At 38.6% G+C, this 22,237-nt stretch overlaps 1 protein-coding gene and 1 long non-coding RNA gene across 3 annotated transcripts in view; one reads left to right on the top strand and one right to left on the bottom strand.

Moving 5' to 3' along the window:
* LOC132507828 (uncharacterized) overlaps positions 1–2,031 on the bottom strand; it is a 37,349-nt gene extending 35,318 nt beyond the window's left edge. For both annotated transcript variants that reach the window (XR_009536326.1, XR_009536327.1), the window contains exon 1: positions 1,848–2,031. This is a non-coding gene — a long non-coding RNA (uncharacterized LOC132507828). The remainder of the gene's footprint in view (positions 1–1,847) is intronic.
* Positions 2,032–2,178: 147 nt separating this feature from the next.
* The window catches only part of RGS22 (regulator of G protein signaling 22), a 158,061-nt gene continuing 138,002 nt past the window's right edge, over positions 2,179–22,237 (top strand). The window contains exons 1-3 of the mRNA XM_060127509.1: positions 2,179–2,286; positions 2,790–2,818; positions 16,361–16,423. Of these exons, the coding sequence (XP_059983492.1) occupies positions 2,262–2,286; positions 2,790–2,818; positions 16,361–16,423 (117 nt within the window). The 5' untranslated portion in view covers positions 2,179–2,261. The remainder of the gene's footprint in view (positions 2,287–2,789; positions 2,819–16,360; positions 16,424–22,237) is intronic.

The raw sequence follows: 22,237 nt of genomic DNA, 5'->3' as shown, positions 1-22,237 counted from the left end.
TGAGTGGCACCGAGAGTAGAGGGTATCCCTTTAAGACATGAGTTTGTACTAACTACATAGGAGTAAGAGGGAGAGGTCAATGAAAGGAGCTCACGTGAAGGTATTCTGGAGATGACACTCAAGCTGAGTATTGAAGAATGAGAAAATTTAGCCTGATAAAGAAAGGCCAGAAGGGCTTCCCTGGTGACAGAAAAATGGTGCAAGGAAATGCCTGAAAAGCCCGTTTGTATGTCAACTCTTAAATTTGTATCTCCCAAATTCCAGGCTTCTGTATCAACTGCAAACTCAAAATCTTTGCTTTGGATGGCTAATAGGCTTCTTAACCTCTTTCCTACCTGTGTTCCTCTCACAGCTTTCTCCATCTCCAATGATTGCAACTCCATCCTCTCGGCTGCTCATGGCAAAAAACTTGGAATTATTCTCAACTACTTTCATTCCAACATCCACTTTGTCAGGGAATCATCTTGGCCCTACCTTCAAATATATGCAGAATCCATGAGTCCATCTCAAACCTGTTACTCAAACCTGCTACTACCCTGCTCTGAGCCACCCGCTCTTGCCTGCTACTACCTGGCCCATCTGCATTCGCTATACAGCACCCAGAGTGATCATTTTCAAATAAAAGTAAAATCGTGGTACTTCTTTGTTCAAACTCCTATAGCTTGTGTTTCACTCAGAATGAAAGCCAGAGTCCTTACGAGGGCCGACAAAGCCATTGCTGATTTGTTCCCTCACGCATCCCCTTCCTATTCTCCTCACTAGTCTCCCTTGACTTCATTTGGCCCGCTGATTCTGTTTGGCCACGGTAGTGGTTTATTGCTTTATTTTTTTGTCTTTGCCTATGTACTGCTGAAGAGGAAATAAATATAACTAAGCAGGTGTTACGGTTTCTTGCAGTACCAGCACCCCTTGTCTTACTCCTTGTTTGCTTAAGCACTCACACACCTGCAGGCCCTAGGAGGCAAATGTGGAGCCACTGAGGGTTTCAAGTAGGTCAGATTTGCAATTGGATAATTTTGCTTTCAGCATGGAGAATGGACTCAAGGGGAACTCCACTGGAAGCAACGGCCGAGAGACAAGTTAGGAAGTATTTTACAACAGTCCAAATGGCAGCCTGTGCTAGGACTCTGGTTGTTAGTGGGAAAGGAGAGAAGATTCCAGATTCCAGAAATACTTCAAGGTAGAATTGGCAGGACTTAGTGCTTGGGTGAATATGGTGTTTCTGGCTTGAGTCACTTGGTGGAAGAAGGTATCGCTTACTGAATATGGGATTTATGTAAGAAGATGAAATTTGAAAATAAGAAATGGGAAAAATGTGAATTTCCCTTTGGACATTTTGATTTGGGAGCATCCAAGAAGAGCTACCACGGGTAGAAACTGGATTTAGGATTCTCAGGTTCAGGGGGAGAGGTCTGGGCTGGAACTCTGAGTTAGCCACGACGTTGCTAGAAACGCTCACTTTTTCCTAATTAGAGGTATTGTTTTTCTTTTTTCAAATTTCACTCTTCACTTAAACTCCTCTATCATAACTTTTCCGGGAACATACACTATGGGCAACCTCCCCTCTTCATGATTCCTTCGGTAATTTTAAAATCTTAGCTATCTTGAGAATTTGGCTGCCCTAACCGATTGGAGGAAAAATGTGAGGAAAATCTGGTTCCTAAAGCACGTGAATATTTAACTTTTTATACAGGCATTCATAGAACTGAACGCGCTCAAGAGCTGTGTGTGGCGAGTACTCCCCCTCCTTCGGTATCTAGAAAAAACTTCCCTTCCTTCCTCGTCTTCCCAGGACTAGCCAGAGGGCCCTCCATCCCCGCACCCGCTCGGAGCCGGTCTTTTCTTACTTTGGACGGTGTGGGCGGAGCTTGTGCGGGAGCTTGTGCGGGGAGAGCAGGCCTGAGCAGCAGTCACCACAGGAACGAGACCCCAGCTAGTTCGGGCTCTAAGGGCGATGCGTCTCCAGGGCCCTAGCGGTGGCAGCGCCGGGGTCTGGGCGCCCGTCGTTCCACAGCCGTTGGCGGCGGGGCCGGCCCCTGGCCCGAAGGAGGACGGGCGGGGTCAGACAGCGTACCTTCCTCGGCCCCGGGGGGCCCCGAGAGGCGCGTGACTGCCCGCTGCTCGGCGCCCGCATTGTCTCAGCTCCATAGCAACTCGGGCCGGGCGGGGCCACAGCGGCCGGCGTGGTCCGGGGCCGCGCGCCGCTCCGCGTCGTCATCCGTTCCCGCACGGGTGACGGGGGCGCGGGCAGCGGCGGCGGCATGACCGAGAGGCGGCTCACCGCCGGTAGGTGGGGCGGCCGGGGTCGATGTCGGGGCCGAGGCTCGTGGGCCGCTGCTCTCGCCCGCGGGGTGGCCCCACTGCGCACCGCCTCTGGGTTTCCTTCTCTGCCCGTGCGTCCCGTAGCACTGGCTCCAGAGTTCTCTCACCGCATTTTGTAAGGAATTTAACCCCTCACCCTTTTCCCAGTGCTTCGTTGGCCCCGTCCTGTTTTATCTTGCTTAATTCTCCGTTTTGCAGCGGGAGTAATGGAGGCCTCCGTCTATTAAGGTTAACTCCAGGGTCACAGTCAATTAGTGACCAAGCTGAATTCCAGAGGCCTTTCCTCCCCACTTCCACCTTGAATTCCAACTTAAAATTCAGTCCATGTGCAGAAAATGAAGAGGGCCAAGATTTTACTGAGCTTGCCCACGTATAAAGCTGGGCTAAGTGCTGTCTCAAATTATTTCATTTACTTTAAAAGGAAATCAGATTTGAGTGAGATAATGTAATATTTTATCTTGTTTCAGAGCCACCAACTATTACAGAAGAAGGATTTGTAAGTACAATTTAGAGGGCTACTTTTTCTTTTCTTGGCTTTTCTAGAAAATAGCAAATCATAGATCATTGAAAAAAAAAGCTGTTTCTTTTCTTCTTTTTGCCAAATGAGTATAATAGAGGCTTCCATTTCATAACAAGGGTGCTGAGTACAAGAATTGCTTATTTTTTAACAGCTACATTTTTAAGAAGGGGCCATCTGACGTTTATGGTGGATGCTATTCATTGTTAAAGTTCTTTTACATAAATGGCCTCATTTAATTTTGCTGAACTTGTTAATGACTCCATGAGAGATAGACTTCATCTCCATGGTTTTATTGTGATGGGGCTGTGCAGTTCCTGGTTACAGTAAACATTAGTAGGTGGCATTGATTGATAATAAGTGGTCTATTTACAGTTGTAATTCCTTTAAAAATGTGCCAAATATGTTCTTAGGTCAGACTTCTGGAGAGTTGAGTAATAATAAGTACTTGGCCAAGTACATTGTAATTGTTGTCATTTAGGTGAGTGCTATATCTAGGGTGGTGGGCTCTGCTGTGGTTCCCGCAGTGTATTTAAGGAACTTGCCCAAGTTTATACATTAGCTAGGAGGCAGTAGAGCCTCATTCCTACGAAGGTTTGATTCCAGCAGTTCTAACCACTTCTCTAGATTATTTGCTTATGTCCTACAGCACTTATTTCTCTTCTTGGTCAATTATCTTATTTGCTTTTGACTTTTTATTCAACAAACGTGAGCGCCTCTGTATTCACAGTGCAGTGCTAGATGCTGAGGATAAGTCTCCAAAAGTTCACAGTCTAGTAGGGGCTATGAGAATGGAGGCTCTCTGCTAGCTTCATTTGCTAGTACTTTCCACTTTCACCCTTCCAGACCTTTGGTCCACCACTGAGAGAGGGAGACCAAAATAGAGGCACAAAGAGTGTGTCAGAAACTCCAACCATCTTCCTGTTGCCTTGGCATCACTCAGTGTAGTGGCATATTTCTTAATCTGCTTCCTGAACTGTTCTTCACATCAGGAGGAGGTAGGTAAGCGTTTCTGGAGATAACCCTTTCCCATACAACTCCAGCACAAACTCTCTGACAAGCACCCAGTGACATTACCCTTTGAGCTGTCTGCTAACCTCTCCAGGTCTTTTCCCAACTTATGGGAACTCATAACATCTTGAAGATTCTATTAGCCACTACACTTTCTCTTGGTTTCTTTATACCACTGTCTCCCAGTTCTCCCATCTCTCATTTTTATGTCCCTCTTTCTGGCTTCTCTTTCTTCCTTACCCATGAAAGTGTTGACCTTCTTCAGGATTCTCTGGGAGGACTCCTCTTCTCCTCCTATGGCTTCAGCTACTCTTGTTTCACAGGACTCCCAAATCTACACATCTCCAGCCCACACACCTCTTATGATGCTAGAACTCTGTATTTATTGGGTTATTGGACACCTACATCATCTGGATGTCCCTGCATCACTTCAGTAGTCTAAACTGAATTAATCACCCCACCCCATTCTATCTTTCTTCCTCTTTTTCTTATTTTGGTTAATGATGCCACTGACCATTCAGTCACCCACATCAGAACCTTTCTTCCCTTTTCTTCACCTCCCACCTGCAGTCATTTAGCAGGTTCCTTTCATAGCCAGATCTTTTTCTCCATCCTCAGCGCTGTCTTATTCAGGCCTTCATCCCTGAGCATGGACTTTGGCAGTAGTCCTCCCAGATATCACTGCCTCCAATATTCCCTCTGCCAACTTCAATTTTCCTTTGCCTAAGGCTTAAAGAGCAGACTCCTGCACGTCAGCTATGCTGGATTACTTGCTGTGGCTTTGCTCTGCCTTTATATTTTTCCTTCTCTCATCAGTCCTACCTTGGCTATCAGATTGCTGTTAACTCTTTAAAAAATTACCATGTTACTCAATTACTCAGAGCTTTATTAATCCTACTATTTACTGAATGCTGGCTGCATGTTAATATTTAACCTCAAAACAACTCTATTAGGTGGTTATTAACACCCACATTTCACAGATGAGGAAGTCAGTGTTCACAGAGGCTAACTAACTTGGCTTGGGGCCACACATCTAGTAACTGGCAGAGCCACAATGTCAAAAGCCTCCCTTTAGCATTCCAAATCTTTCCTACAACGTTTCAGCCTTCTTTAAACCTTACCTTCCAATACTTTCTATGTGATAAAGACAATGTTCATACCATTTTAGGTTTATAAAGTACTTCCGCATGTCCTCTGCTCCAGCCAAACTGCCCTGCTTGCTTCGTTGCCTTTGCTGTTGAGTTTTGTCTCAGTTGCCCTTCCCCATCCATTTCACAGTCTTGCACATGCTTCAAGGTTCAGCTCATCTCCTCCATGAAACCTCTCCAACCTAAAATCATCCAGATTGCCTTTGAGCCCTGTGCAGCTTTCAGTTGTGACCAGTTTGTGACCAGATCCTCAAATTCATATGCTCACCAAGCATTATCTATAGATTATTTAATTCATGTCTTGCACATAATATTTATCTGTTTTTCAGAAGTATAAAAGTATTTTTTTATCATTAATATTTTTAGAAGAAATTGTGTGACAGAGATCTCTGGTTCCCCAAAATCCATTCTACCATTTTCCGTAATACATACCAGACATATTACTCTCCAAAATAATTACAACATTTTCTAGCCTCCCTTGCAGCTAAATGTAACCAAATTCTGCTTACAATGGAATGTAAGCAGAAGTGTTGTGTCATACTTCTGAAAAGCTGATGTTTACAGACATTAAATAACTAACCCCTGGGTCACACAGCTAGTAACTGGTCACGCCACAATTAGAACCTGTGTCATTCTAACTGTACTACTCAGATAAATGTAAAGGGAGAGAACATGCCCTTCGTCTTGTTTCTTGCTGGCTGAAATGAGGATGTGATCCTGGAGCTGAAGCAGTCATCTTGGATCCTGAGGTAGAAGTGGCATCTTGAGGATGACACAGTCACAAGATCAAAGGAGCCTGGGTTCCTGATATGTTGGGAAGCCAGTCTGCCAGTTCTGAACTGCTTATAATTACATGAGAGAAATAAACTTTTGTGTTATTTAAATAGTGTTATCTTGGTTTTCCATTACTGGCAGCAGAGTCCTATTCTAATATAAAGTGCTTCCATAGTCATAGGCACTTTTTGCTTATTGCATTTTCTCAACCAGTGATCTAAAAACTACGGTGCTATTAAGTATGTCTGCAAAATATTTTAACCCTACGTCTTCAAATGAGAGAATAACATTTAGAATAAATCATTTGTTGTCAGGGACACATTGCCTTGTATATATTTTAACTTTTTGTTTGTAAATTTTGCAATTTCTTAACAAAATTGTGAACTCCTAGAGGGCTAGTGTTATGACTCAGTACACCTTAATATTCCCTATAGTTAATAGCACAATTCCCAGAATATGTTATTAGATGATTGATAAATTAGTGTAATTGCTTCACTTATCAATTTTTTGCAAAGCTTCATTTGATATATATTCTGTATTTTCTACTTTAGCATTTTTAAGTAGCATTTTTTCTACTTTAGTGTCTCTATTAACTTTGGTCTTTGATAATTTTCTCAGGGAAAATATATACAAAAAGCTTACATATTCAGTTTTCTCATTAGTTCCTTTGGGGATATATTTTTAGTTATATAAGCAATGTATAAAAACATTCCTGTAAATAATTCAAATAATAAAAGTGATAAAGTGAACGCTTCTCTTCATTACTTCCCTCAATGCCATACTCTTTTTCATATTCCATAAAAATTGAAATATAAATCTGTCATAGCAAGAATAGTAGAGTTCAGACCGCTTTATGATACATTGAGATTTGATTATGTGTTAGGTATACATTGAGAAAAGTTTAAATTTTAGAGTGACCCCTAAAATTCTTTTTGACTTTAAAATAGAAAATAAATTAGTATTAAAGACTTAAGTACTTGACTCTTTAAATTCAAAATAATATTTTTTTATTGTGCCTTAAAAATTGAAACTATGCAGATAGATATGTCATGCTTCAAAAATAGTCTTTGTAGAGTAAAAATTTTGTAGTATACTGATCTATTTTGTTGAAGGATTTCTGATATATAAAACTCACAGTTTCAACTTTAAAAGCAGATGCCATTTAAAAAAAAAAAGAGTGTTTTTTAAAAAAGCAGATGCTCTTTATTTATACCATAAAATTGAGACTGTAGTTTCAAGCAGTATTTTCTGTATTTTACTTGTTAAAAATGGTATTTATTTTTAGTTAATCTTTAGTTTGTTTAAATTCATATTCTGTTATTTGTATAGGGTGAATGAATTTATTATAAACACAGAGCATTTCCCAAGCATGAGGATATTCTCATTATTCTAATGTAATATGCAAAAAAATCCATATGTTCCAGTCCTCATGAACAAGACTGTCTAATTATATGAACATTAATGACCAATTGGTATTTGTCTTTTCATATTGTAAATACGGCTGACTGCACATCAGTTGGTTGAATGAACTGTGAGAGCACACTCGGTTGACACGCTAGGTGGCGTTATGTGGAAGTGGTGGAGGGCAGGGGCAGGTGGATGGAGGTACCATCCTGCTTCCCTGCTCACTTTCTTTTAAGAGGGTGCAGAGCGAGGTGCGAGAAGTGTTTCCAACAAGTCATTCGGAAACAGACTGGTCCTATGGAAAGTGTAGGCAGTTTGGAATCCTTCCATCTCTGTGGAGTCCAGTTCTCTGGTTGGAATCAAATTCTCTAATGCTTTTTGGAACTGCAGAAAGTGCGTTAGAAGTTCCATCAATATGATAGTCAACAAGTATATTTTTAAGCAACAACTTGCACTTCTCATTGTATTAGGCACTACTGGGGACACACACTGTCACTATTCCCAAAAGTTGTATACCTTCTGATTGGCGAGGTGGCCTTTAATGAGGACACACAGTTTATATTTAAGTATGAATTTTGAGGTTTGAACCAAAAGCACATTTAGAGAAGCTTTCTATCTGTAGGTAAGGTGTGGCATGGGAGAAAAGGTGATAAAGAGTGTGAGATACTCTTTTAAATTAGGATACCAGATTGTAAGAACTTTTGTACAGGGAGAAAGCCTTAGGGTATTTCGCCAAATGAATTGACTGAAGCCAATAGGTATAATTAGACAGTGTGATTGGATAAAAAGGGAATTGAGAGCTTCCTTTACCTTCTCCAGGCCTTTGAGAATTTCCTCCAGGAGAGAGCGTGAGAACAGAAACCAAATGGAAAAGTACCGCTGGGTAGATGCTGATTGTAATATGTGATGATAACCCTTGGTATAAAAGGAGATCCATACTTTTGTTCTTCATTGCTTGAGCCACTCATATTTTCTCCTTCCTTCATAAACTATATTCATAATACAATATACAATTTTGCCATCCCATGAGGATCTGATAAATGGTCTTTTGGCTCTTAAGTTTCCAGAGTGCCTTGGATCTATGCAAGATATACTTTCAACAAGCCACTTTGTGAAGTTTGTTTCCCCTTGTGTTCTCTTTTTGTTTTTCTTTTTTGGCAACATCTCTGCTTTTTATTTTATTGATGTTGCTTTATTAGTGTCTTTCTTAGGTTATCACTCTTTAGGTTTCATGTCCTCAGTATAATCATTCAAGCATTCACTCAACAAAAGTGTAAGCATCTATTATCTGAAGCGTTGGGAGATTTTTTTTATTGAAGTATAGTTTATTTACAATGATATGTCAGTGTCAGGAGTACAGCAAAGTGATTCAGTTATACATATATATTCTTTTTCAGATTCTTTTAGCATTGGGAATTTTCAAAGTGAGTAAGAAACAGTCTTTTTCCTCCAGAAATTCACAGTCCAGAGAGTGAGATATCTAAACACACAATTATAGTCTGAAATATTAAAAGTTATGATAGGGGAAACATAGTTCTCTTCTTTTGGAGAAGAAAAAAGGATAGATGGGTAAATAAGAGGAGAAAAGATTTTCCAAGTAGAGTAATCAGCACGCGCCAAGGTGCAGAACTATTAAAAAAATTGCTATGACTGGAGCATGGTAGTATGAGATGAGGCTAGACAGCTGGGCAGGAAACAAATTGCATTCATCATAAGCCATATTTTTTTGTGTTAGAAAAGGATGGGGGATTGGGAGACAGGTGGAACTCTTGTATTGATTGTGGTGGTGTTAGGAAGATTGATCTATACTGTAATGGTGATAAGGAGAGATAGGAAGATGAGCTTTGGCATGTTATGGGCAGAAGGGTAAAGCAGAGGTCACAGGGGTCTGACCATTAGTGCATGGGATCGCAGGGTAGTGGTCAGAAGATTGTCAGATAACCAGGGACTGATTCTACATGTGATGATAATGATTTGGGATCTGTCATTTAGTACACAGGAGGCTAAGAAGGCTGTCCATAGGTGCAGAGAAACATGATATTGTTTCCTTGTACATAAGTCCCCCCATCCCAACATTTTTTTAATGAAAAAAATTTAAACATATAGGAGAGTTCAAAGAACTGTAAGGTGAATACCTATATACCCATCACCAAGGTTTCACAGTTATTAGCATTTTGCTACATTTGCTTTTTCATGTTTCTGTCCTTCTGTCCATCACACCATTCGTCCATCAATCCATTTTATTTTTTTATGCATTTCAGAGTATAAGCTGCAGACATTGATATGATACAGATCACCCCTAAATATTTCAGCATTTTATATCAAACTAGTGTTCAATATTAGTTTATGGTTCTTATGTTGAGGTAAAATTTATGCACAGGGGAATGGAAAACTTTTGAGTCCCATTTGACAAATTTTGACAAATGTATACATCTGTGTAATCCAAACCTCCATGAAATATAGAACATTTCCATAATCTTAGAAAGTTCTTTCATGCCTCCTTCCAGTTGATTCTTCCTCCATTCCCCAAAGACCACTGTCCTATTTTTTCACCATTGGATTATAGATTCAAATTCATATAAATGGAATCATACAGTTTTCTTTTGCGTAAAATTACTTTTGCTCAGCATAATGTTTTTGAGATTCTCCACGTTGTTGCATGATTCTGGCATGTACATAATTTTTTATTGTGGTAAAATATACATAAAATTAAACTTAACATTTTAACCATTTTTAAGTGTATGATTTCAATGGCATTAAGCACATTCACATTGTGTAACCATCACCACTATCCATCTCTAAAACTTTTTCATCATCCCAAACTGAAACTCTGTACCCTTTAAACAGTAACTTCCCATTACCCCTCCTCTAGCCTCCAGCTACCATTATTCTACTTTCTGTCTTTGTGGATTTGCCTAGTCTAGGTAACTCATATAAGTGGAATAATACAATATTTGTCCTTCTGTGTACAGCTTATGTCATTTAGCCTGACATTTTCAAGGATCATCCATGTCACTGCATGTATCAGAATTTCATTCCTTTTTAAGGCTGAATAATTCCATTATATATACATACCATATTTTGTTTATACTTTCACACATCAGTGGACATTTGGGTTATTTCCACCTTTTGGCTGTTGTGAATAATGGTGCTAGGAACACAGGTGTACAAATATCTGTATGAGACCCTGCTTTCAGTTCTTCTTATACCCAGAAGTAGATTGCTGGATTATATGGTAATTATATGTTTAACTTTTTGAGGAATGGTGGCTGTACCATTTCACATTCCTGTCAGCAATGCACAAGGGTTCCAGTTTCTCCACATTCTCACCAGCACTTGTTATTTTCATTTTTTTAAAAAGATCATAGCCATCCTAGTAGATGTGAAGTGATATCTTGTTGTGGTTTTGATTTGCAGTCTCTTGTTGCTATTGTTGTTGAGTATCTTTTCATGTGCTTATTGACCATTTGTATATCTTCTTTGGAGAAATGTCTATTCAAGTCCTTTTCCCGTTAAAAAATTTGTGGTTTATTATCTTTTTCTAGCTTAGTTCTTTATATATTCTGGATATTAAACCCTTATCAGCTATATGATTTGCAAATATTTTCTCACATTCTGTAGTGTGTCTTTTTACTTTCCTAGTAGAGTCCTTTGATTCAAAAGTTTTTAATTTTCATGAAGTCCCATTTATTTATTTATTTTTTGCTCATGCTTTAGGTGTCATATTTAAGAGTCCATTGCCAAATCCAAGGTCGTGAAGGTTTATCCTTATGTTTTCTTCTAAGTATTTTATAGTTTTAGCCCTTATGTTTAGGTCTTTGATCCATTTTGAGTTAATTTTTGTATATGGTATAAGGGAAAGGTCCAACTTCATTCTTTGGCATGTGGCTATCCAGTTTTCCTAGCACCATTTGTTGAAAAGAATGTCCTTTCTCCACTGGATTGTCATGGCACCCTTGTTGAAAATTATTTGACCATATATGAGAGGATTTATTTCTGGACTCTTTTCTATTCCAATGGTCTGTATGTCTGTCTTTATGCCAGTACCACTTTATTTTGATAACTGTAGTTTTGTAGTAAGTATTGAAATCAGGATATATGAATCCTTCAGTTTTTGTTCTTTTTCAATATTATTTTGGATGTTTGCAGTCCCTTGAAATTCATTGTGAATTTTAGGATGGGTTTTTCATTTCTGCAAAAAAAAAAAAAAGGCATTGGGATTTTGATGGAGAGTGTATCAAATCTGTAGATTGCTTTGGGTAGTATTGTCATCTTAGCAATATGGTCTTTCAGTCCATGAACATGGCATGTGTTTCCATTTATTTATATCTTCTCTAATTGCTTTCAGCAGTTTTTTAGTTCAATGTACAAGTCTTTGCCTCCTTGGTTGTTATTCTTTTCTCTGCTACTGAAATGAATTATTTTCTTAATTTCCTTTTTTGATGCACATAACTTTTAAAAAATTATTTATTTATTTATTTATTTATTTTTGGCTGCATCAGGTCTTAGTTGTGGCATGTGAGATCATTTCGTTTTGGCACGTGGGCTCTTCGTTGCAGTGCATGGGGTCTTCGTTGCAGCACGCAGGCTTCTCTCTAGTTGTGCATGGGCTTCTCTCTAGTTGTGGCATGTGGGCTCCAGAGGGCGTGGGCTCAGTAGTTGTGGCATGTGGGCTCCAGACTGCTTGGACTCTGTCGTCGGGGCACGCGGGGCTCTCTAGTTGTGGCGCACGGGCTTAGTTGCCCCTCAGCATGTGGGATCTTAATTCCCTGACCAGGGATCGAACCCACGTCCCCTGCATTGGAAGGCAGATTCTTAACCACTGGACCACCAGGGCAGTCCCCTGAGGTGCATAACTTTTTCATATTAGGTTTTATGCTTGAGATGACTGTATGTAATTTCTAATCAAGACTTTCAATGTTGATCTTTTAATATTCTTGAATAGTCTCCCTTGGTGAGAAACTGTATCTCCTAATAGATATTAACATTTTTAGACTTTTTTACAACCATTCAAAACTGCAGAAGTTGAAATTAAATTTTAAATTTAACAGTACTCCCTCTTTTCATGACAAATATAATGTTAAAAATTCTTAGGAAAAACAAATTTAGAAGTCAATAAAATGTTTCAGTTATTTCAAAATAATGATGAAACTCTATAATGCAGTATATGCATATATTTTTCAAGTGATTGCCTTGTATCTAGCTGGTATACTACTACAAGGATCCATCAGTTGCCAGTAGACAGAAATATCTGTTGTATGTGAAGGCCAGATTTGGGGCCATCATCCTTCCAGGGTCTCCCCTCCCCCTTTCCTTCAAGCTGTTAACACCTTTTGACTGTGAACTGTCTTCTTGGACATCTCAAACAGAAACTCCTCCAGCAGCTTCATAGCGCAGTGGTATGCTCTGCAGCTAGCTAATAAATCCATGTCCAGGGGCTTGAGCAGCTCTCTGGCTATGCTCAGTGTCTGGGTGTGGGATGTGGCCGATAAATCACAGACTCCAGGGAAAGGAGTTGGATCTGAGGAGTCCCAAACAAGTTTGCTCACAACCAGAGGTCACCATCCAGGGAGCACCAGCCATCCCTGACTGTGCCTGGTAGCCTTGAGGTCTGAAGAGGTCCACTTTCACTTGACCCATTGAATTCCATTGTCTGCACACCACCACGTGTCATGGCCATACCGGGTGGGAGGCTCTGGTCTAGTGACTGGCATGTTTAGAAAGGAGAAAAGAAAGAATTTATATGTACTTTAGGAAGAAGAAGCAAAAATAGGTCCATCCTGATAGGCTTAGACCTTATTTCCAAAATTATACCTATCTCCTGATCGATGATAGCATTCCCAGTCTAAAGTGTGTCAGTTTAGGATTCTGCATTGGAAATTAGATGAATGGCTTTGGCTAATGTGTGAATGGCTTAAAAGGAAGTTGGAAACTTGGATTATTTTTCTAGTTGTGCCATTAGGTAACTGATTACCTTTACTATGTTTTGCTTTCCAACCTCTCTTTCCTCATGCATTTCTCTCTTTACTCTGCATTATTGCCTCTCATGTGTATACTTCTAAATATAGAATTTGAAGTTATTTGAAATGCAATTCAAATGCCATTTTCCCCACTTGATTCTTTTCTGATTCCCCCTACCAAATAATATCTTTCCCTCCTTTGGGAGGAAACGTTTTATGTTGTAATTTTCTTATGGCATGTATTGTATTCTTTCTTGGACTATGGTTTTTGTCTGTCTTTATCTCATTTCCTCTTCCTTGTTTAGAAGGTCTCTGTATATCTTGCATCTTTTAGAGTTGTGAAGAAGTTGTAGTTTATCTCATTTGAGAGTCCAGCAAAATGATTTTTTAAGCAATAAAATTTTTTACCTATTATAATTAGCAAGCACATATAAACTATTTTGTTTAACCCTCTGTCAGGGAGAAATTGGAGAAGTTTGGACTAAAAATGGAAAAGCTGACTTCACTTTCACAGATGGCACACCTGTAATACATGAAAAAACAGGTTTTTCAAGAGTGCATCCAATTCTGAAAAAGTGTTCCTGCCTTCCATTGCATCATTCTGCAGAGAATCTGTGTTGCAAAATTTGCAGCCAGGTTCATGGAATGATGTAATGGAGGAATTGATTGTAACTCAATTTTCTCCTTGATTGTACCGCTAACCATCACCAGTTTATTGGTTATTTGGAAGATATTAAACCTGAATATGGAGACTTAGTTCATTTTACTACAGCCAAGTGACTGGATTGTGGAAATTTATTGAGAGTAACTGAGCTGCTTCTCCAGATCAAGGCCTTAAAAAAATTTTTTTTTAAACTAAAGGGTTTGGAGAATAAAGGGTTTATCAGATCCTCATAGGTTCACAAGACTTTGTTACTGATGTGACAAGATATCAGGACACAGTGAACTAGAAACTGCAATGGGAAAATATGCTCAATTATTTAGAGAGGTGCAGGACTTCCCATTAACGTGTGACAAGAGGATTGAGCAGATGGCATTTGAAGGCTACACTTATTTCCATTGTGGAACTAACTACCCTGATATCAGCAGAAACACTTATGTTTAATATTGGTAGAAATTAAGACACAGTTTCAGAAAAGAAATACAGATTTTGATGTATTTGAATAATAATGTCCATGGTTGTAAGTGCAAACTGAGGATGTGACTGAACACCCAGGGAATGCCCTCTCGTGTGGTGCCTCAGGAGGACCTGAGGGAGCTGAGAGCAATTGCTTACCAAGGGTTAGGGCATTGCTGCTGGAGTCAGGTGTGTGGGCTGGTACCACCTGAGAACTCCTGTCCATCTATCTGGAGATGAGTTCAGAAATTGAGAGTAAATGTTTAGAAACCTCACAGTAATTTGACAGAGTATTGAATTTAATAATAAAAATGTTGGGCTTGTATTATGTATATTTTTATTTCACTTTCTAATAATTCATTCTTATTGTATTTTACAAAAGTTATCTGTCTGAAATCGATCAGGGAGAAAACAAAACAAAACAGGTACTTCATGACAGGTGGCTTGGAAAGCATTGATTAGAGTCTCTTAGAAGTGTGAGGCATCTGGAAATGAATATATGAATCTGAGGATTCTCTAGAAATTTCTGGCAATGTGACTGACCAAATTCTAGGTGACATTTAGGTCTATGTGTATTTATGAAATACACATTTTGTTTTATAGGTAAAAATTAAAAACAAAATGACTATTTTAGAAAAACTAACAGGGACTGTACTCCATTACAGTTACTAATTTAAAATACTCAACTTTCCCATCTGTGGATTTTTGATCATGAGCCCAGTAGTGTAAAATTTGGCCACCCTTATTGTAGTACAATGTCTTTACCTAGGAAATTTACCCAGGAAATCCTAAAAATATTTATTGAATTCTTTATTAGGTTGCTAAATGAAAATTAAAGTAACTCTGAAAGGTGAAATTCGAAAGATGATTAGACTTTTAGCCTCCACCAAATGTTATCTGCCTTGTTCTGCTGTATTTGACCTTTGCCAATCAGAATTTTTTTGAGCATGTATTACTAAAGTACCACTATGAGGATAGTATGTTTGTGAGATCCTGAGTTTTATATTGTTGTTGTTTTAATCAGCTGAGATTTTTAGTAAACTAAATCCTTAGTTGTTGTTCTAACCAGTTCAGATCTTTACTAAGTTCTTTGATATAAATCCTATAAGTGATTGTTCATAACTCTATTCTGATACTGCAATTACTTAAAGAAACTACCCTGAAAATCTGTTTTCCAAAGTAGGTGTTAATATACTATGATATCTTCCTTATACTTTCACACTATACTTCAACAAATTTTTAAAAGTTGACCTGTGTAAGAAGAAAATAATCAGCCATATGGAAATAATAGCATTGTGTCATATTGTCAACTTTCATGTTAGATTTGTGAAACTGAAATATAATTATGAATAACAAAATAAACACACGTACTATACAACAGGGTATGTGATGATGTGCTTTTGACACAATAGAAACAATTACTAATAAAATAAGGTGTTTTATTTGGAAGAGAGACTTTGTTATTGGCAGTGGCTTTCCAATTTTGCCAACTTTAAAAGTGACTATGTTGGTGGATGAGATAGTTATGGGAAAAAAATGTATACAATCCTTATTCTTAGAACACATGCATTATGAAAGTTTCTTCATGCAAAAGTTACGCAGGACCCAGGTTACTAAAACTGTCTCATTCTAAGGGGGAGGCAGTGGAATATTTTCTTCACTTAGTTTATCACTTCTTTTAGGCAATTTATGAAATTCTTCATTCTGAGTTTCATCTTAACCCCAAACACTGGTTCTGTCTTTATTGACTCTGCCTTTATTTTTATGAAATAAATATTTTTAATAAGTCCATGGGAAATTTGCTGTGTGTAGTATTTTGTACTTGTTGACGTTTCTTTAAGCATCGTGCTGTATTTCTCATGTGTTCTGTTTTCCAGCTAAGTACAGTGGCAAGGCCTTTTAAGAGGATGCTCCATTCTATTTTCTTATTTCTTCCTTCCAGAGATTGTAACACTGTGTTCCATTTATAGTGAGGGTTCACTCTTGACTGACTGAAAACGATTTGAAGATCTACAGTATAATCTGTTGGTATCAGAATTAGAGAATAATATTGGCATGTTTTAAGACATTTTAGTGTAAGCATAATATTGTTTCTGTTTTTTTGCAGGAAGATTCTTTGGCAACAGATGATTTCCTTGTGGACTACTTTAATGAATTCCTAAGCCTTCCAGTGAGTATATTATTATGTTCTGTGGAATATATTATCAAAGCAAAATATTGTAAACACTGGATTATCTTGTGAAACAAATTTATCAGTGATGGTATTTTTTTAAATACTTATTAAAGCATTTAGATTTAAAAGATTTAAAAGTTTTGCCTTTTTATGGAGTTAATCATTTGGGTTTGAATCCTATTTGGGACTTGAAGAAGCTGGGTCAGTTATACTACAATAAAAGTAAATAAAGAAAGAAAAGAAAAAAAACCCTGGAATTTTTCGAACAATCAAAAGCATTCTGTACAAAATCAGATACAGTTGTATTTGGGTATCATTTTACACTTTGAACTGAGGTGATAAGGAGAGAATATAAAAAAATTCAAGAAACTGAATTTCTTGCCTCTAGGCAATTATTGTCATCCTCTTGGACAGATATTAAAGTGGAATTTGTGTTTAAGGAAACTAGCGTTTTATATCGATAGTAAATAAGACTCGAGTTGTTGGTGTAACATAGGTAGATGCCAAATAAGAGATTTTTGGTCTTAGACAGAGTGACTGGTAGAGTAAGTATTGAGGGATTTAGAAAAAGTGAAATGGGGATGCATTAAAAACACTTCTACTGGGCTTCCCTGGTGGCGCAGCGGTTGGGAAGTCCGCCTGCCGATGCAGGGGACGTGGGTTCGTGCCCCGGTCTGGGAGGATCCCACATGCCGCGGAGCGGCTGGGCCCGTGAGCCAGGGCCACTGGGCCTGTGTGTCTGGAGCCTGTGCTCAGCAGCAGGAGAGGCCACAACAGTGAGAGACCTGCGTACCACACACAAAAACAAACAAACAAACAAAAAAAACACTTATACTGTTGTATAGAAATAAAGTTCATCAGGAATGTCAGATGAAAGAAAGTTAATAAGAAAAGGGTTTTATTATTGTTATGGAAACTTTTTTCATTCAAATTCTTACTAGGCAAAATTTGAAATATAAAAAGTCATAAATAATTTTAAAGGGACTGGACCCTAAAATGAGTAATCTCTTAAAGCCCAACCACTGAAAATGATTTTTGAAGGGAACGTATTAGATGTATTTTTTTGTCTAGATTAACTTTTGTGTATATGTATGTATCTATGCATGCATGTTTGTTGTGTTTCCTTTTTTCCGAAAAGAATCTGCGATTTCTCCTCCACCTGGCATGCTAGGTGTTTGGGACCATTATGGGGGTCAGGTTGAGACACCAAGCCACGCTCTCCCCTTCCAGCATCAGGCTTGAGCCACATTACAGGACACCCCTGGAGCTTCTTTTGTGGTCTGACTCCTCAGCTTTCATTGTCTAATTGTATATTATAAAAAACCCAGCCGAGTCACAAAGTTGTCGGAATTTTGCTCTTCTGGATTATGTAGTCTTTCCTCTAGGCTCTGCATTCTCCATTCTTCCTCCAAAACAAGTACATTTTTGTGAAGTTTTAAAAAGAAAAACCTTTATATTGGGTCTAATTTCAGTTTCTCAAGATTTACATTTCATTGTCTCAAGATTTATGATTATCTTGACTTTGACTTGCTTTAGAAAATAAATTCCCCTACCTAACTTTCTTTCTAAAAATATTTTTAAATTATAGAAGAAATATAACAATAGTATAGAAAATTAACTTCAAACGTAAGAAAAACTCAGCTGAAGTCCTGCCATCCAGTTAGAATAGACGTGACCTTTTTTTGTACATTTGCTTCAAGGCTTTAGTTGAATTGACTGAATGTGGTTTCTGTTGAACTCTGTCTCTGCAATAATGTTTTTCATCCCTCCCCAGCAGTTTCCGCCCCTTCATATGTCCCGTGCCGCCCACCTGGGCCACTTCTCTCTCTTTTCTGTCTCTCCAAATTCTTCTGCTTTTACATTCTCTGTCTCTCTCTCTTTCTGTCTCTCTCTGTCTCTGTTTCTCTTCCTCTCCTTCCTTTACATTTACATTTGGTACCACACAATCTACTTATTAACTACCCATGCTTCATGCCATAAGATGGGAGGAGGGGAAATGTCACAGGTTTTCAAAAAGAATTTGGAGGCAGGGAGGAGAAGGAATAATGGATTCTTACACCAAGTTCCTAGCAAGATTCTAGAACAGATTAGTAATGTTTGGTTTATGAGCACTTAGCTAAGAATTAGAAGCCAGCATGGGTTTACTGAGAATTAGTGAGCCAAACTAATCTCTGTCTCTTTTTTTTGGATAGTTTTGAACTGGCACTTTAGGGAACAATAAATTTAATGTATTAGGATTTCAGTAAATAATAGTAATGATAGCAAATTGAACCATGTTACTTCCTGCTCAGAACTTTGTCTAGCGGATTCTCATTACACTAAGAATAAAATCTAAAATCCTCTATGACCTGACTCTTGCCATCTCTTGGTCTTTATTTCCTATGCCTCTTCCCCTTGTTAATTCTTTTCCAGTCTAACTGGAAAACTTGGCCTTCTTTATGTTTCTCAGACATGAACATGCCAATGGTACTCAGGGCCTTTCAGCCTGGAAGGCTCTTCCCTGAGATATCTGTATCACTTTCTCTCTGATTTTTATCACTTCTGTTCAGGAAGCCTTCCCTCCCAACCTCGTCTAAAACAATACACCAAACACATGCTCCACTTATGCTGCTGTATTTGTCTGCAAAGCCCTATCATGATCTGTGAAATTCGTTCTGAAATATTTGAAAGAGTTCACTAATCACAACTAGAAGGGGTTGACTCTTAACAGATGACAGATTGAAATCCAGATTCCTTAATATGGACTCTTTGCAACATGGCCTCAGTAGAGCCTTTCTAGCTTTGTCTCTAGCTTCGTACTTCTTATGTCACCCTGTGTGCTCTTTCCTGCTTCCCCCAATTACCCTCCCTCACCTTAACCACACGTGCTCTTCCTGTGCTCATCTCCCAGTGTAGTGGCTAGGAAAGGGGGGCAGGCAGAACTGTTTGCGCTCAGCCCCTCCACTCATTCCTCATGTGATCTTAGACACATTCCTTAATTACCTAATTCTTCGATTCCTTTCTCTACCAAAACAATACAACTATCATACGAGATTGTTATGAAACGAGGTAATGTACATTAAGTGCCTGGCACAGAATTAGTGCTTCTCTTTCCTTTCCCTCACTGACTAGCCCATCTTGTCTTCCATTCCTGAAACATGAGGCGTGGTCACTCTTTAATTGGATTGATGGATCATTGTCATTCTAGAGAATAGTCTGTCCCATGCAAATCTGTCATTGGCTTTGACGTTTAAAAATTATTTTTTATCGGAGACTTGGATGAAACATTGCAAGTGAACCAGTGTTTTTCCAGCTTAAGGTCACTCAGCTAGTAAGTGACAGGGTCCACTCAGGTCCACATGGCTCAAAAACTTGTCTTACTGCACTGTAGTGACTATAGAAATGGCAGCAGAGGGATAAACTAATAGTTTGGATAACAGAATCTGGTCTCATTTTTGTCATGGTAGTCTGAAATGGGCTAAAACAAACAAAGCTAATGTGTTTTTAGGGTGCATTAATAGAAATGTAGTTAAGATCAAGAAAAATATTAGTCTGGAGCATAGCAGGCGCTCAGTAAATGGTTTTCTGAATCGGATTGAATTGTCAGACCTCATTTGGAATATTGTGTTGCATTCTTGATGCGGTATGTTAAGAGTTGCTCTGCCAAACCAGACTCAATAAGATTCAGTTAATGGATGCTCTGGAAACCATGTCAGATGAGTGAGGGTTGAAAGACGAGTGGGTGTTGAACATGGCTTGGGAATGGGTAAAAGTGTTGTAATGAAGAGCTCTTTCCAAGTATTTGAAGCTCTGATTGAGGAAGAAGGGTTAACATATTCTGTGAAGCTAGAGGGCAGAACCAGGGCCAGCATTTAGGAGGAAATTGATTTTCACTCACTAGAAGAAAAATGTTTAAAGATTGTTTTCTAACAATAGAATGGGCTGGCTTGTGCAGGACCAAACTCCCTGTGATTGAAGATATTCAGGTATAGGTAATCATTTGGGGCAGTATTTTATAGGGGATATATGTACTGGGTGGGAGATTAGACTTTGTCAGCCAAAGAAAATTTGATTAATTTCTTCTCCTCTAAGTGTGTATTTCTTAATCTCAGGAGTTACACTGTAAATTTCCTGGGGCCAGGATAGGTCCCTTTCTTCTGTATCTCCCTAAACTTCTTGAGGACGATTTTCTTTTTATTTTTATGTCTTCCATGTAAGATCCTTGAAATAAATAAATAAACCTTCTAATCTGCCTCCACTTCTCTACCACCTGCACCTTCCAAAATAAAAGGCCCAACACCTAAGCTCGAGAGTGTAGACACATGTTATAACATTCTTTCTCTAAAAGAGCTCTTAAGTCGTCTAGATTTCTGAGATTTCCTTCACATCTGTAGTGCAATGCCCAAGGTCCCATAACTGGATTGTGGCGCAAATGGGCCTAGGAATCAGGCTTTCTGTCTCCTACACCATTTCTTTCTATTACACCATAACACCCTTGGGACACATTGTAAGATCCAGAAATTGACGGCTGGTAGCCTGCCTCCATGTTATTTTTTGACGAGGGGAATCCAGGACAGTTGCTGCTATTATAAATGATTATGGCACTTTCCAAATCCTAGCTTTCATAACTTCATTCCGTTTGTTCTGGTGCCAGGTTCACTTTCAGATATTGTTTTCATTTGGTGTCTGGGAGGTTTTTTTTTTTTTTTGCTGTCAACTCTTTATGGACAAGTGTTTGCTTATTAAATTTTCTTCTATGCTATAGTGTGAAAACACTTTTTTTTCCTTTTGGTTTTGCTTTGTGTGTTTTATGCTCAGTGACTGTTGTGGGATTGAGTAGATGAGCCCACATACAGATTTAGGTTGGTCCTCTGTGGGTGGTTTAGAATGTTTGTGACATTTATGGTTTGCAGAAGCTTAAGGGGTGGCCTATTCTCTACCCTCCTTGCAAGGATAGGTATGTCATGTGTTTGCCAGACCATGCTTAGCTATGTGCCTTTGGAATTTTACCATAACTTCTCTTTTTGGAATGATTCTCCACACTTTTTTAAAATCTGTAAACTATTATAATTTCTTGCAGCTTTATGAAGGAGTTATATGTTAGATTGTTGGGTAAGGGGAGAGCGAGAGAGAAAGAGAGAGAGTATGGATTTGGGGAATGGGTGGGATGAAGTGGGGATGAAGGACTTGGGTCTTCCCCTGCCAAGATTTAAATACTCAGAGACTGATTTTTAAAGGTGTTGTTGGAGCCCTAGGTAGTACTGCTTAGTTCAGCATTTGTTCCTATGGGTGTTTTGATAAGCCTTGTAGCTCAAACATAAAGCACTCAAATTACCTAATGTAACTCATTTTTGAACTAAGGATATTTCCTATGCATTTTATGTGGCACATTATTCCTTCCATCCCACTGGTGAATATGTCCAGTAAATAGTTTATGGTTAAGCATCTAAAATGACAATAAAACTTAGATTAAAAGAAGTTGTTGTTGGTAACTGACTTGTTATATTCAAGTTGTCAGATGTTTCTCATTCACTGACTAAGATGCATGTTTAAAATATAGCTTTGGAGCTCAATTAGTAGAGACAGAGTTGGAGCAGAGATGAACATGTATTAAATTAACCTAGTCATTAGTTTTTAATTTAAATACTGTTCAGCTAAATAATTTGGCACCCGGTAAGTTTCAGTGGTGCTGGGCTGGCAGTTAAAGCACATCACTAATTATTCACAGGTTTTTTTTTCCTCCTCTTTTCAAAGAAATGTGGAACCAGCAATTTATTGTGGTAAAAATATTTTCATGCACTTGCTTTTTCTGTGAAAATATTTTTCGCACAT

The sequence above is a fragment of the Lagenorhynchus albirostris genome, chromosome 17 (genome assembly GCF_949774975.1).
Source record: "Lagenorhynchus albirostris chromosome 17, mLagAlb1.1, whole genome shotgun sequence".
Classification (NCBI taxonomy): Eukaryota; Metazoa; Chordata; class Mammalia; order Artiodactyla; family Delphinidae; genus Lagenorhynchus; species Lagenorhynchus albirostris.
The sequence above is the reverse complement of the archived record's forward strand: the minus strand, read 5'-3'. Positions and strand labels throughout refer to the sequence as shown.